Source organism: Anser cygnoides, chromosome 10, assembly GCF_040182565.1.
Source record: "Anser cygnoides isolate HZ-2024a breed goose chromosome 10, Taihu_goose_T2T_genome, whole genome shotgun sequence".
Classification (NCBI taxonomy): Eukaryota; Metazoa; Chordata; class Aves; order Anseriformes; family Anatidae; genus Anser; species Anser cygnoides.
In genome coordinates, this window is record NC_089882.1 from 13728920 (window position 1) to 13743631 (window position 14712).

Here is a 14712-nt window from a genome sequence, read left to right on the forward strand (position 1 = left end):
AGACCTTTGTAAGCCAACGGGCTTTGATTGAGCTCATGTTAATTAGTAAATCTGTCCCAAAGATAGCAGAAATTGTATTTATTTATAAACAAATTTCCTGAAAACAAAGGAGTGGGCAAGGCAGGAGCCCAAACTCCCCCCCCCCAGTCCCTCAGCAACAAGTCCTTCATTCTACATAGAGCCTTGCAGGGGCAGTAAGACAAGCACTATCAGCAAACATAATACTTTGCACAAAAGGAACTGCTGGATCAAGCACAAGCTCCTCCACCGAGGGAGAGCAGGAAGAACATCTAATTTAGGCCATTTGCAAGGGGAAACCAGCTTCAGGTGCAGCTTGTTACACGCCCCGGAGGGAGCAGCTGATTTCATCTTTGACTTGGAAACTAAACTTTGTTTGCTGCTCTCCCGAGCAGGATGACAAAGGAAAGTTCTTTGCCAAGTGCTTGCTGACCTCTGTAAAAAGTCTGAAAAGAGCACGTGTGTCATTAAATTCAAGGCACTTTTGACATGGAGCCCTCCTGAGACCAACGGCTGCTCCGTTTGCTCCCTCTAGCTTTGCCCCAGGCTGTGCAACTAGCACTCTGCCGGCGTAATTAACACCGGGCGGGAGGCGGAGGGGCATCATTACTGCCCTGAACAAGCTCAGCACTCGGACGACTACTGGTCCAGGCTGATCACTTCAGTCCACATCACCCTTCAGCCTCCCAGCACATCAGCCTAGGAGACCTGGGGAAGTGACGGGAAGCCAAGGCGTGCACAAAGAGCAGAGTGATAAGGCTGACAGATAAGGAGGTCATGAGAACTGGTGCAGGAATATCACATCCATCTCCTCCAAGGACAATAAATATAAAAATATAAAACTAAAAAGGAGAGCAGGTGTGGGGCTACGGACCCGCAGGGCTCTGAACAGCCCATCAGGCTGCCACAAGCTTCCTGGGGTGCTGCGCCTGCTGAAAAGAGAAAAGGGTGCGACAGCTCCCTGGGGTGGCAGAAAGAGCTGTTGCAGTTGCAGGCTGTATTTTAACCAGGTGCATCTAATTACAGCAGCTGTTAGAGGCACTGGGAAGGAAGAGGAGGAGAGGAGAGTCCTTGTATCGATACTGCTTCTAACCTGAAAAGACCAAGTAACCAGGCAAACTGAAGAACGTGGTCCCGAGATGCGCAGAAGGCTGGCAATGAAGTGTTTTAAGGGAATCAGATGTAAACAATTTAGTGACAAGCTACAGACAAACACTTTTAACCAGTTTGGAAATAAAAAATAACAACAACCCGAAAGACAAATGGAAAAATTCTGCCTAGGAAAGGAGCGCACAGCACGAGATCACAGGATTCAGCAGACTATAAAATAAGAAATGAGACTTACTCTTCTCCCCCTACAGCTACACAAAACCCTCCTACATAGATTACAGACACGCTTGGCAATTGCCTTCCTCCTCCAGCCTCTCTTGTTGTGGACAAGGCAGAGTTGGTAGAAGCCTGAATGCAGAGAGGATATTAGATAAAACATCTTGCAAAGCCAAGTGTGAAATATTAACAACAGGAGGCAATGGGTTGTGTTTATATGCAAGATCACAAATTTGGTGCTTAGAGAGCCTGAGATGTCCTTGCACGCTGGAATCTCAAAGTGCTTGTTGAATGTTTCATTTAAAAAGCTATTGAAGCCTACTGGAAAATTTCTGTCAGTTCTGTTATTTGCTGTATCTCCTCTAACTTTGTTGTTTGTGTTCTTTTTCCTTCCCACAACACCAAGAAATTATGCACGAATAAAAAGGTTGTTCCTTCATTCATCTGGCCAGTTTTAAAACAATTCCTACTTGTAAAGCGGGCACTGTGAAAACCTGTATTTTTACATGAAATTACCACAATTGTGCACACTGCAGCTGAATTACTGGATGCATTCGTACACACAATTACCCAATTTGCACACAGAACTGCAAAAACCGGGCAGCCAAAATGGACATGCAGCTGTTCGGCTGAATGGAGCATCGAGCTGAACTGCATCTGGCATCGGGCAGTTTGGGTTTTAGTAGGTGAAAAAGGTCACGGATATTCCTGGGCACGAAAGAGCTCCTTTTCATCCAGCACGTGCAGCACAGACAGCAGTGTGGCTCACTGCCCGTACCCCACCTCAGACTTGCCTTGGAGGGAACTGCCTCCAATTCAGCTTCTACAAAAGGCTCAGCCCGTGCTTATCCTTGTTGGCCAAGCTTCCCATTAATGCCAACTGCGACGGTGGCTGTGCGATAAGGACATCTATTCAACACTGGCCACCAGGCACCAGGAATAACGATCTCTGCTACTCTGGAATGTAACTGACACCTGCTGTCACAATCCTGCACGGAAAAAAAAATAACGCTCTGGATATCCAACAAGCAGTCAAGGAGAAACAAAAGGAGAGGGAGCTTAAGGGCAGATGTGGGGCTTCTTCCTTCTTTGCAAGGGCCTCAGTAATACGGCAGCAGGGGAAAAAAAGAGTAAGAATAGTAGCAGGGGAAAAAAATACACTCAAAGCTGTGCTACCTGTAGATTTTTTACTCAGGTGGCTTCTAAGGCTCCACAAATTGACCCTCATCTTTGGCAGTTTCCTATTGACACCTCTCCTCATCATGTTTCTCCCAAGGCTCAGATATTTAAGCTGATGATCAGGGCAACAGCAGCAACAAAACCACTCGTGGGCCCTACGCAACACCAAAGGAGGGGGCTGTCTGGAAGGCAGACGGGACCGCAATCCCCACAACACAGGATCACCAGGAAGTTTGTAGAGGTTCATCAGAGAGTATCCAAAATCAAACCTAGCATGGCCGGACAGGATTTTCCAACTCCAGGGCTACACGATGAACTAACTTCTGACCTCGGAAGCCACCAGAGGCTGAGAGTTAGGCAAGCCAGTACTGAAGTGGGATGATGTGCAAGAGGTGTATTTTCAACTAACAATCAAGCAGTCTCTCGTCTGGAGGTCCTGGATGGCCTGAGAGTGCCACTCTGTCCTTGCTGGTCTGCAAAACAGCCGCAGTGCACCTGGCCAACGTTAGCTGGAGATGTTACATTTATGATTTTATGGCTGATTTTTTTTCCCCTACCCTCTATCAATTGAGTTCACTGTCTGAACGATCACATCTGTTTATGTTCCACAGACACCTGCATATCTTGAGATGACAGCAACTCCCTGAATGCTGTAATCAGTTATTTCTCAACAGAGGAATTGCCAATTTGGTAAATAAAGCTCATTATAAAAGAACATGGAAATGTATTACAGTTGCCTAACAGAGAAAATTGTCCAGTGCCGCCACATAATCAGCCCTGGCATCACAGTCCCCCCCAATTTAGGGCAGCTGAAATAATGACATGCAAATAACTCATGCCAAAGCAACACTGGATGGGGGTAAGAGGAAAATGAGGAAGAGACAAAATAGGTATTTTTCTCTTCAGACCAACAATAATTTAAAATCTAGTCAGCGACAGGCCTTGCTGCTCCAAATTTCCACATGCGGTGTCAGAAGTCCTGCGGCTCTGCAGAACCTGACTATCACAAGCGGATCCAAAAGCCAGCAGGGCAGCCACAGCAGAAGCCCACCCAATGCTGCTACATCAGGTGTGAGTGTAAAAAGTGCCCTACTTTGCTTTGGAAACTTCTCTTTCTTCCTTTGGGGACAGCAAGTTTGACCCGCACAGTGATAAAAAGCTGGAATTTTTGCAAGATCTGAGACTAACGCTGAGCCACGGGTAGGCAAACACTTCTGAGGAAGGAGAGAGTTGTGGCATCAATGCTCCAGAAGAAGGAAAGGAATTTTGTTGCTTCAACAAAGATATGAAGCTCTAAACTGCTGCATAAAGGAAAGAGACAAAGCAGAATGTAACAGAGAAAACAGTTCTCAGCCCCCCTCATCCATTTTCATAAACACTGCCTTCAGCTCTGACATGACCTCCAAAAATTCACGTTCACCTTTCTCAGAATCTGTCAGCTACAGTCAAAGAGGACACGAGCAGCAAACTGCCAAATGGAGGAGAGGCCACAGCCAGAGAAAGGGGATGAAGTTACCAAGCTAGACCTGCTCCCCTGTTTTGCTGACAGGTCTTTAGCAAATCTGTTGCACCTACCTCTTGGAGGATGAGATGTCAGACACACACAGCTCCCGCTGTGCCTCGGCTCCACATGGAGGGCACAAAACCAGCACAAGGCTGAAAGGGATGTGTTTCGTGGCAGAGAAAGGAGGAGCTGTGCACAAGAGTTGGTGCAAGGAAAGATAACTAGGGCTCTGCATTCAGCAGGAAAAGGGTTTTTCAGTATGATTCACCAACACCAGCCAGGACTTTGCACTCTTCCAAGTACTTTCAAATAAGCCAAATTCATTCAGCCTGAGACCAAAATGAACGAGTTCTGTGATTTATAAACTACGACTGGAAATAGTTCTATTCCCCACACTTGGTGGGAGTTTTTGTTGGCACAGGTAGGAGGCAGAAAATGGCAATCTGCAAACTCATGGGACTGAAAGCATCTCACAGCACGCAGTGACCATTAAACACTTTATTGTTTAGGAGGGAACTTTAGAAGGGAAGAAACAAGCCTGCTGGTGTAACCAGTGGGAGCATGCTAGGTACAGTTAATCCCAACAGGCTAGTCAGGGTTATTTCCAAGTATTTCAGACCCCTTTTTCTGGAGCAAATGGACAAAGATAACAGCTCTTGAAACTCAGACACGGGTTGGTGAAACAAAAGCTAGCACAGGGTGAACTAGGCCTGTGCGGGGCAAACCTCCAAGCTATAAGCTGTGCTGGGGTCAAGACAGCTTTTGGCATTGTATTACAATAAAAAAAGGAAGCAATAGTGTTCCCCTCTCCCAGGACCCTCCTCCCAACTCCAGAAGCATCCACCGAGCCCAATACATGCAGGCAATTAGAAGAGGAATCACGTCGTTGTCTTGGACCGCGAAGGGCAGAAGGCACCGGTTTTGGTCAGCGTCTATCCAGAAGGGTGCTGGGCCTTCCAAAGGCGTCTGTGGTCCCTGTCCTCTGCTCTTTGGCGGCTGACGTTTATCCAGAGTTAACTAACAGCTCCTGGAAGGAAAAGGAGACAAAGGAAAAGGCAGCAGGTTAGCTATGCGGCTGTTGACCTTGGACTGCTTCTTTCAGGAACAAAGGAGCGATGCTGGCTGGGGTGAGACTACAGAGAATCCCTCAGAAAATTTACCAGGTATTGCCTTCTGCAAAGCACAATAAGACACTCAGGGGGACAGAGGACTGTAGAAGCAAGAGAGCAGGTCATGATATCAAAGGCAAGACTGATCCTGTGAACTAGAATATATGGTCAGTTGTAAATGCTTAGGACTTATAAATCTGATGGCCTACAGCAGGAAAGGCCACAGACTCGGCTAACCAGGAGGAGTAAGCATAGCTCTAAGTCCCGGCCTCAGCAGGACAGGGGAGCACTTTGATTAGCTGCTGCCAAACACGCACACACCTCTCATCCCAACACTTGGAGCGGGACCAGAAAAGAGGGACCCAGAGACTACCCTACTGAGAGTCTTCTTCTTAAGACCCAAACCCTTCGAAAATTCAAAGTAAACTCATGTCTGCTTTGTCCTCACAGCAATCGCCTCTGTTGTAAGTGATAACTCCTCAGATCCTGCAGGTATCTGTTCAAGAGCTGTGGACTTTCTGGGGGTAGGAGCAAGAGGCTTTAGACCTTTTAAGATGGAGGTTGCAGAGCTAGCTATGGTCTCTTCCTATTTTATCTTCTCACTCCTAAAAATTCAAAGAAATCAATCCAATAGCACCATCACCTGTGGACGACCACACACGTGGCATCAGCTGTAACGCCTCTCCCCACTGGGGGTCTGTGGTATCGACATTGGACCCTACCTCAAACCCCAGGTAGTCAGCTCTCATGGGGCAGCACCGACTCCTTTGTAACAACGACCCGCTGGTGTAGCGACACAAACAGGAGAATCGCATAGGGTGATCCCAACAGCTTGCTGCCTTCTTCTCACGCTCTGGCTAGGTACGCCTCCAAAATGGAAGACAGAGCAGAGAGTACTTACCCACATTCACAGCACCTTGCTAAAGCCAACTACAGACAGATGACCACAGAGTTAGCTGCATGTGATTTCGTCACCCAGCTGCCTAGGGCTGGACTGGTGCTCGTTCTACTCCTTGTGTAACAAGGCTTTCTTAGGAAAGAGGCTGTGCTTCCTTGAAAGTGAACCAGAACGGAGACCATCACAGATTAATGCTGCCACCACACTCGGCAATATCTATCAGAAGGTGAGGGTGTCATCTAGGCTACTTCTGCACAGCAGGCTGATATTCAGTGCCTTATACCTGCGAAGTCAGCGTATTCAGCCTACATTGACCATGCATCTCCAAAGACAGCCCTGTCTCTAACAACAATGAACTGGAAAAGCTTCAAAGGATTTGAGAATTAAGAGAAAATTGTTTGCCAAATTATTTAGACAAAGCTTATCCAGAAATCTGACAAACGAACCATCAATATTACTTGACTGACTCTAATTTCCCAGGTAATTTTTCTCATCATTACTGACTTAAAAGTTTTGCACAGAGCAATACATTTTAAAAACTCCAACAGCATTCACACAAATTGTAATGAGCAAAGCAGCAACAACTCACAATCAATTTTGCAATACGGTAATTTGCTGCATTCACACTGTAACACTTCAGTTAAGTGTCAAGGAACGCTACATTTTGTGACAAAGCCACTGATGTGGCCACTCTGCCACTAACCCTTATAGAAGGCACTAAAGCCTTTTCTTTCAAGTAATTTTCTTTAAAAAAAAAAAAGCACAGTTACGCAATTTCATGTTCTTAATCATAACTACATTCTTGTACTTGTTTCAGGAGAAAACGCAAAGAGCCAGCACTTAACCTCAATCAATTCTTTCCAGCCCAGCCCATCCACGTACTGGGGACACGTCCAGCTGGAGGCTCACAAACACTCCTCCTGCAGAAACACCAGGCTCCGTCTCACTTTGGATGACTAAGCTTTCTGAAAACCTTTCGCACAGTGAGCGCTGGACCCAGAGCTGATGAGATGCCAGACAGGCGAGACACCAATTTCCTGCCGTGCAGCTCGCACCAAGGGAAGTTTCTGTGAACGAAGGATGCAGGTAACGATACCGTCAATCAGCCCACGCTGCTCCCAGTAGCGGCCAGACCCAACTGCCTCAAAGTCCAACCTGCGCTGGATGGAGTGACTGATGAATTTCCCTTCCCTCCTCAGGGCACAGAGTGCTCGGGGCGGTTGGCATTTCTCGGGAACTGGAGCGCTCCCAGCACACCACGCACTGCACAGGGGGTGACTTCCCAGCTGTTTCAGACTTTTCGGCTCAGATGCCAACCCAGATCTCACACCATTTGCCAAGCTCATGTAGACCACTGCCATCCTGCCTGGCAGGGGCCCGTTGTTGCCCGTTCTGGGCAGGGCAGGCACCAGTATGAGCTAACAACGTGGGGGCCAGAGGCAGAGACCAGAGGTCTCCTCTGCCAGCCACCGCCGAGTGTCGCACAGCTGCTGCACGCTGCACAGAGGAAGCTCTGAAGGCCTTGTGGTCTGTTAGCACATCGTATAAGAATATGCTCGCTACCATATGCACGTAATTGTTTTCACTGTTCCCGGGCCATCAGTTCATAAACCTGTGGCTAACTACTTAAATGCACAGTGGTGTTGATTTCATGCCTCGCACGCTGCGTAATAGCATGGAAGGACGCCACATCTCCAAGTCTAGACCAACTCTTCGCTAAGCCAGCCGTTTACACCAGCGTTTCATTTCCAGCTAGCTCTGCAGCCATGCTGACACAGATTCGGCACCCCTTGGTTCCCTTCCAACCTGGAACCCTCCATGCAAGATGCCAATGGACTGCCACAACACTTACCTTGGGCAGGAGGAGCCCAGAAAGGGAAGGAGAAGCCTTTCCTCTACTACACGCCCTTATCTTTAGGTATGCACCAGCCAAGTTGCATGTGCAGCAAGCCCAGGCAGCTTGCAACCAAGAGCTGTTCTCACACGACGGGATGATCCCAATTAATCAAGTTGAGGCTCAGCCTGAAGTTGAGAGATGCATCACGACGGAGCTGCCCCACAGCTGGCAGGTAGCTGTCTCTGCTGCAGTCTCAGAAAGCCTTGGAGAATGCACTGCGCTCACTGATGAGAGGGGATGCTGCCCTTCTTGCACCGGGCGGACAGATTATTTTTGATGCCACTGCCAATGCAACACCAGGCAGAGACCAGGTTCCAGGCGTGAGGAACTCCAGCGCCTCTACGCACAAGAACTGTGTCCATACAAAGGGGTTCGAGGCAATTCATCGCAGCTGTGGCTGCAGGAAAACAGGCATGGCAAGCTGCTCAGCACCGAGAGCCAGTCCAGCTGGAGGGCAGGCAGCGACCTCCTCCACGCCTCTCCTGGCAAGCAGGAACCCGAGGCACCAATCCACGCTCTTCCAGCCCTCTGAGACCCTGGTTTTGAACTGACCGCAGTCAGAGCTGGCTTGCTGCTCAGCTCACACAGCCGCCGCTTCGCAGCAGCTGCGGGGAAGCCGGTAGCTTTCCAGTGCTGGTTCCAGCTGAGTGAGGAGGAAGGGTCAAGCTCAGAAGGCACATCTGCTCCACGTTCCACCCCGCTGAGAAGGGAGCCCAGTCAAAGCCCAGCACCGTCCTTCTCCCATATGGGAGAGCAGCGGCCTCAGGGCCAGTGAGCCTCAGCGAGAAGATTTTTCAGTGCACCACTCTCGTGTTCCTCCTCCTTTGCTGTCAGCGACATCCCAGCACCAGAGCTCAGGCTGCCCAGCGTCCTCTCCACCTCCCGCTGCCTTGCCCTGCGCCTCGGCTCTCAGCCTCGAGGAGGAACCTTCCTCCCCAAAAGCCAGGCCTTGAAGAAATTCCTCCCCCTGGGTTCGCCAAGGATGCTGTTTGCCAAGCCTCAGCTGTGCAAAGATGTATTTATTTACCCAGCCTTCAGTCTCACAGGGGCAAACCCTGCAGGTCTCCTCCAGCGAATACCGTACCTTTGTTCTAACGTTCCTTCAAGCAGTCACACCAGGGCGCTCGCACATATGGGCTCTGCGTAGCTACGAGGAAATCAGAAGGCAGATCCCCATGATAAATGACGCCGTGCACTCGGAGTGTCAGTGACAAAGTAGAAATTAATCTCCATAGTTCCTAGCTCTCCACCATGCGCAGGCAGCTTTCTCAAAACCAGAATACCTGTTGGCACACGACTTCAGGAACACGACCGCCCAACTTCTGCACCTCTGTTAGTCTGGGAAGAGGCGCTAACAAACTACAACAATCCTCACCTGTCCTAAGGCAGGTGTTCAAGGCCTTTCAGCTGGGGAAGGCATTTGTTGTGCGGCTATTAGCACCCCGACGCATTGCAAGGGACATTTGAGTCACTTTGTTGTGATGTATGCTGTAGGTATTTTTTGGTTATGTGCAATTTGTTCTGTTACACGCAGGGTATTGGCTATTTTGCAGAGCAGCTGTACTGACTAATGGATCCCAGCACTTCCATGCCATATAGCTATCGCGCAGAAAAGCCGCTCTGTCTCCCTCATCCTTCAGGAGCCCAACACTTGCTGTCCTTGGGTTTGGAATACGAAGGGGCAGCAGCATGCCTGGCAGCAACAAAAAGCATTAATTCAAAAAGCTATGAAGAGAGTTTTGTCTTCCCTCTCCTCTGTGCTGGTGTTAATAGCTTTGCAAAGCAGAGAAGTTCACCCGATGACTTCTTGGCTACTTCCCCAGATGGTGCCTTCAAAGCCAGCCTACCGGCGGCGAAGGCGCCTTCCAACACGCTTGCAGGACACGCTGTCAGAACGCCCCAGAGAGTGCCTTCACGTGGAAGTCCCCCAGTCCACACACCCCACAAACAGAGCGCGAGAAAGAGAAACAGCTTTTCTGGTCGCCTCCCCGCTCCTCGTTCTCTCTTGACTCAGGAGAGCCGCCACGCTGTTTGCTTTGCTCTGCCCTGACGCCTCCCATCGCTCCGCACTGCCAGCATCGCAAGTTATTTACTAGCACAGCTCATCTCTGGCTGTTCTGAGACTCACCTGTTTGTTCATGCATTATAACATCGATTTCCCTCCAGCCGATTGTTCTGATCATTGTTCTAACTCGGAGAGAGCTCCCGTCATTAGCCTTGCTTAACAGGAAATGTTTTGCCACCGACTGAGCAGCTCGGCAGTCACCAGGCTGCAGGAAAAATCAGCCCAGCTGGGGGCTGCACCTCCCCGCTGAGCCGCGAGCCCCGGCCGTCGCGGCGGGGAGCGGGGAAGGCAACGCTCGGCTCTTTTGATTTTGGACATGTGCTGGAAAATAGCGGGGCCAGGAGGAACAAACACCCTTCTGCGGAGGGTCACTACTGAAAGGATGGCTGTTAATTAATCAGCGTACAAACTGAGGACGGGTTTTTGTTCGATCGATGTTAATTGCATTTAATCTCGTTCTCACCGTTAAGAAAAGCCACTGGGCCGGGCTGATGTTGCCGGCGCCTGCCATGCAGATTCCACTCATGTTTGGGAGGCGAGGCAGGAGGAGAAAAGTAACAGCAAGAAGGGAAATAACCCTTCCTTGCCCCTTCTGCATCGCTGCACAATTTCATTGGGTCTGTTCCATTATTTAAACAATTTTTGTTTTCCAATAAAATTACACAGGAGCTCAAAGGATGAAAATCAGACATGGAGCATTTCACTGCTAGTTGTTCTTGCTCTCCTGGGTACTGGCTCAGAGCTTGGCTAACCCACACAGCCCTGGCTATCCAGCCTCCGTAAAGAGCTGAAATTAAGAAAATCACTTCTGCGGAGCGGTGCCTGCTTTTCCAGGGCCGGGCTGATCCCAGCAGGCCTGCCCATGCGCCTCCGAAAGACGTGCAGCTGCTGACTGCCACGGCCATCGGCTCAGCCACAGCATCTCTCCTCTGCCTGCCGCTGCCCGCAGCTCCACCGTGTGCCGAAGGATGCTGAACTCTGCCTTCCACGAAAACACGAAGCGGTATTTGCTACTGAACAACCCCTGACCTCATTTGCCTCGTAACTCAGGACACGTTTGAAGCCTGAACGTCCGAGGCAAACCAGCAGCACACGCGCGAGCAGCTTGGCTTTGATCTCGGGACAGGACCAGCGCGCACAGCCGCCTGCTCGGGAAGCGGGAGCGACCCGCTCCCACCTGCAGGAGCCCGGCCTCGGGGCACGGGGACAGCTCGTGCAGCACGGGGAGCCCGGGGTGGCAGACTGCACGAGTACCGTCTTGCTTCTGCGAGTGCCTAGCATTTTTCCAAATCAGTATCAAGAACAATAACAATCGAGGCTGGGCACCGTCTGCGCCTCTCCCCCGCGGCAGCACGCCCCGCTTGCCCAAGCAGGTGCTGCAGTTTATCAGATTTCCTTTATCCCTCGACGAGTGTTAGTCCCATCGCCTCTCGCCGCAAAAAGAGAACGTATCACAAGTGCCGTGAAGGACTGGCTGAGTTTTAAGTGGTCTGAAACAGCTCCACTAGAATTGGTCAAGATTGCTTTAAAATCATTTCCCTTTAGGACTGCGACCCTCTCTCTTTACAGCCGGCATAGCGATTCTGCCTCGGGGGTGGTAATTACATCCCGCTATCTAACCCCATCAGAAGGCACACGCTGCCAGCACAATGCCGCACTTCTGCAACAAGCTGAGAGACAGGAATGCATGGGGAAAGGGAGATAACCCTGGGCACCCCTCTGCTCCACAGCTGGAGGCACCCCTCGCGTTTTGCAAGCTCGTGGATTAGTCCCCGGGAGGGAGGAAGGGCTCCAGGACGCGGAGCGCGTTTCCAAAGCGGAACAACGGGAACTTGTACAAATTCAGCTCTGGTTTTGTAAGAATTAAAATGAACTTCACCCAACTGTGAATATCCGTTTCCAGAGCCAAAAGGAATGGAAAACCACTCACTGATGCAACAGAATTTCGTTATTTCAAACCCTAAGCCCGACGTATCCAAAAATTAAGGACAGGCAACAGTAGCGTCGTGGCTGGGGACAATTGGCTGCAGGAGTTTACCTGCGGAGCTGCCAAGCCGTGCCCTGAGCAAAACATAATGAAACAGCATACACAAAAAAGGCACCTTCCCTGTACTCATTCCTGCTCTTGCCACCAGGCCCCAGGATAACCAGGGGGAAAATAAAAGGAAAACAAATAATCCCAGAAACCAAGAGACTTTGGATTAAGTTGTATAAATGACCTGTTACCTCCTATCAGGGGGAAGAAAGAGATGCAATAAATACCTGCAAAGCCATTCCAGTGCTTCAGATTAAATGAATTACAGAAATGGAAAGTACATGATGCAAGATGTACAAAACAAGGTGCCAGGAAAGTTCAGGAATTTGAATCAAGCTAGCAAATGATCCCTGCAGACTACTGAGGAAAATTAATAGAGAGAAAGTGTAGAGAAAGGATATGGTAACAACACTGACTGATGAACACTGTTGTTAGGACGTGTAAATTCAGGATGTCAGACTTTTATCTACTTCAGTCCTAGAACAAAAATAGCAAATCCTTCCAAAGAGCCTTGGAAGTATAGAAGTCGGATACGCCAAGCCTCATTTCAGGACAGGTTTCCCCCGCGCATCCCTCAAGATTGAAGTTTGTGACTTTAATTACTCCTGGAACATTGTGTACACAGGGACTCAAAGCAGGGATTACTAGCAGGATCCTTGTTATGAGTACCACTTCTCAAACAAATTACACTTCACTGGATGTCGGTAACACACACAAGAAAACAAATGAGGTGAAGGCAGCAGGACAGCAAGATACAGATCTGGTGCAAGGAAATTTCACAAGGTCACCCAGAAAAATAAATACACTTTGAACATAAACTCATACAACAACATCTCTAATTCCAGAGTGCATTAAAGCTTCGTGTGCCCCAGACACTATACATCTTCAACACACTGGTGACTCTGTGCAAGTCTGAGACCAAGCCCAGCTCAGACATGATTTCTTGCGAAGAAATGCCTCCAGGGCAAGAGGGAAAAAAAGAAAAAGAAAAGAGAGAGATGGAGACAGAAAGAGCAACCCTGGTTGAACTCCTAGGGTTCACCCCCCTCGTCTCCTGCCCCTCACTTGTCACACCGAATACACCACTTGGGAGAAGAGGATGGCTTTTGGTTTGGAGGCAGCTACAGCAGCTCCTTCACTGCTGGAACTTCACAAGCTGATCTCAGCTTCACGTGCTGCGTTTTGCATTTCCAGATCTCGCCCTGGAACAGCCTGCCACCTTGCACTGGTTCCACTGAGCACGTCTTATCCCTGGGGATTTTCATGAACACGAAAGCACAGGCCAGGCCAGTCCTTGGGCCAAGGCACAAAGCTGCTGAAAACAGCTCACAGCCCTCAGCCATGGCACTGCGCCTCCTCGATGGGAACTCGAGTGTTCGTTCAGTTCTCCTCCCGGGGATTTCACCTGCCACTTGTGAGTGCCACCAAACCTTGCAGTTGTGCCTTGAGCTACAACGAGGTAAACTCTGCCTGGAGGGCGTGAGCGGGAGTCCTGGGCTCTGCTGTCAGACTTCTCCCAGCAGCTGTAGGTAAATCCCCATCTGAGTCTCCCTTCTTGTAGATAAGAGCAGTGCTACTTACCAACCACACAAGTGTGCAATAACATGACCAGAAGATGCTAAAGAAATGGGAAATGAAAGACAATCACACCTTTAAGGGATCCATCCCCTCTGTACAATTTGCATTGAGGTTTCAGAGGAAATCTAGTGCTTGTAACTTGTCCCTTTCCACCTTCCTTTAGAAGATTCCTGCACTGGATGAAGAGATTTCCTCTCCATGTCAAGGGGAGCAAGTCCACATCCACTCACCGCTGTCTACTCCAGTTTCATATAGCAAGCACGGCGAGGCAGGCAGAGATGACTTCTGCCGATGCCCTTTTTCTGTGTCTAATTCTATTTCTGCTCAGCGATACAGTGAAATTCCACGCAGAAGTATTATGAGCTTGACTGGCTTTATTTGTTTAACAGTTCACATTTTCATTAAGCTGTTGCTACTCGGCAGCCAGTAATTTTATTTGTGTGATAGCCGTATTCATCTCGCCCGTACGGGTGTAGATGTCGCTCTCCTTTTCTTCTGGCAGAAGAGACAAAAATCAGCTGTGATGGAGCAGGGGGAGGACTGCGACTTCACACACCTGTTGGCACATCGCTGTGGGTTACAGCTTCTGCATGGTTTTGGGTCACAGTAAAGAGACTACAGGCAAATAAATTAAATAAATAAATGTAGAGGGAGCCTTCCTCAACTGCCCAGGTACAAAACCAGGAACTGAAATACTTTTGAGCAGAATCAGCCCCCTTGACTCACCACTGCAACCAGCTGAGTGTTGCTGACTGGGCGTTTGTGCTATCCGAGTATCAGACTTTTAAGAATTAATTACATGTCTAACTCTTGGCAATCTTTAAGTATCTTGAAATACCTGGTTGCAGGAGCTGCAAGATCTGCTTAGATCCCAAGGAAGAGAAGTCTGGTTGTTTGGCCTGCACCAATTTGACAATCCTGCACCAAGCTCAGGCAACCAGGGAGAAAAACAAGAGGCGTTCTGGGATGTTAACGAGCTGCACTGAGACAGCCAAATGACTCAACCACACCTCTGAGATAGAGATATCAGAAGTCACTCAATAAACCCGAAATATTTCACCCTGCCACTCCCCTTTTTACAACACCAAGGAGCCCAGACGTGC

The 14712-nt window shown here is 49.3% G+C and overlaps 1 protein-coding gene across 4 annotated transcripts in view; it reads right to left on the bottom strand.

Moving 5' to 3' along the window:
• Positions 1-4510: 4510 nt before the first annotated feature.
• CHCHD6 (coiled-coil-helix-coiled-coil-helix domain containing 6) overlaps positions 4511-14712 on the bottom strand; it is a 110866-nt gene continuing 100664 nt past the window's right edge. For all 4 annotated transcript variants that reach the window (XR_010833914.1, XR_010833913.1, XM_048068937.2 and 1 more), the window contains one exon: positions 4511-5054. Coding sequence is in view for 2 of the 4 variants with exons in the window: in XM_048068937.2 (XP_047924894.2) it covers positions 5031-5054 (24 nt within the window). In the remaining 2 variants the exon portion in view is untranslated. The remainder of the gene's footprint in view (positions 5055-14712) is intronic.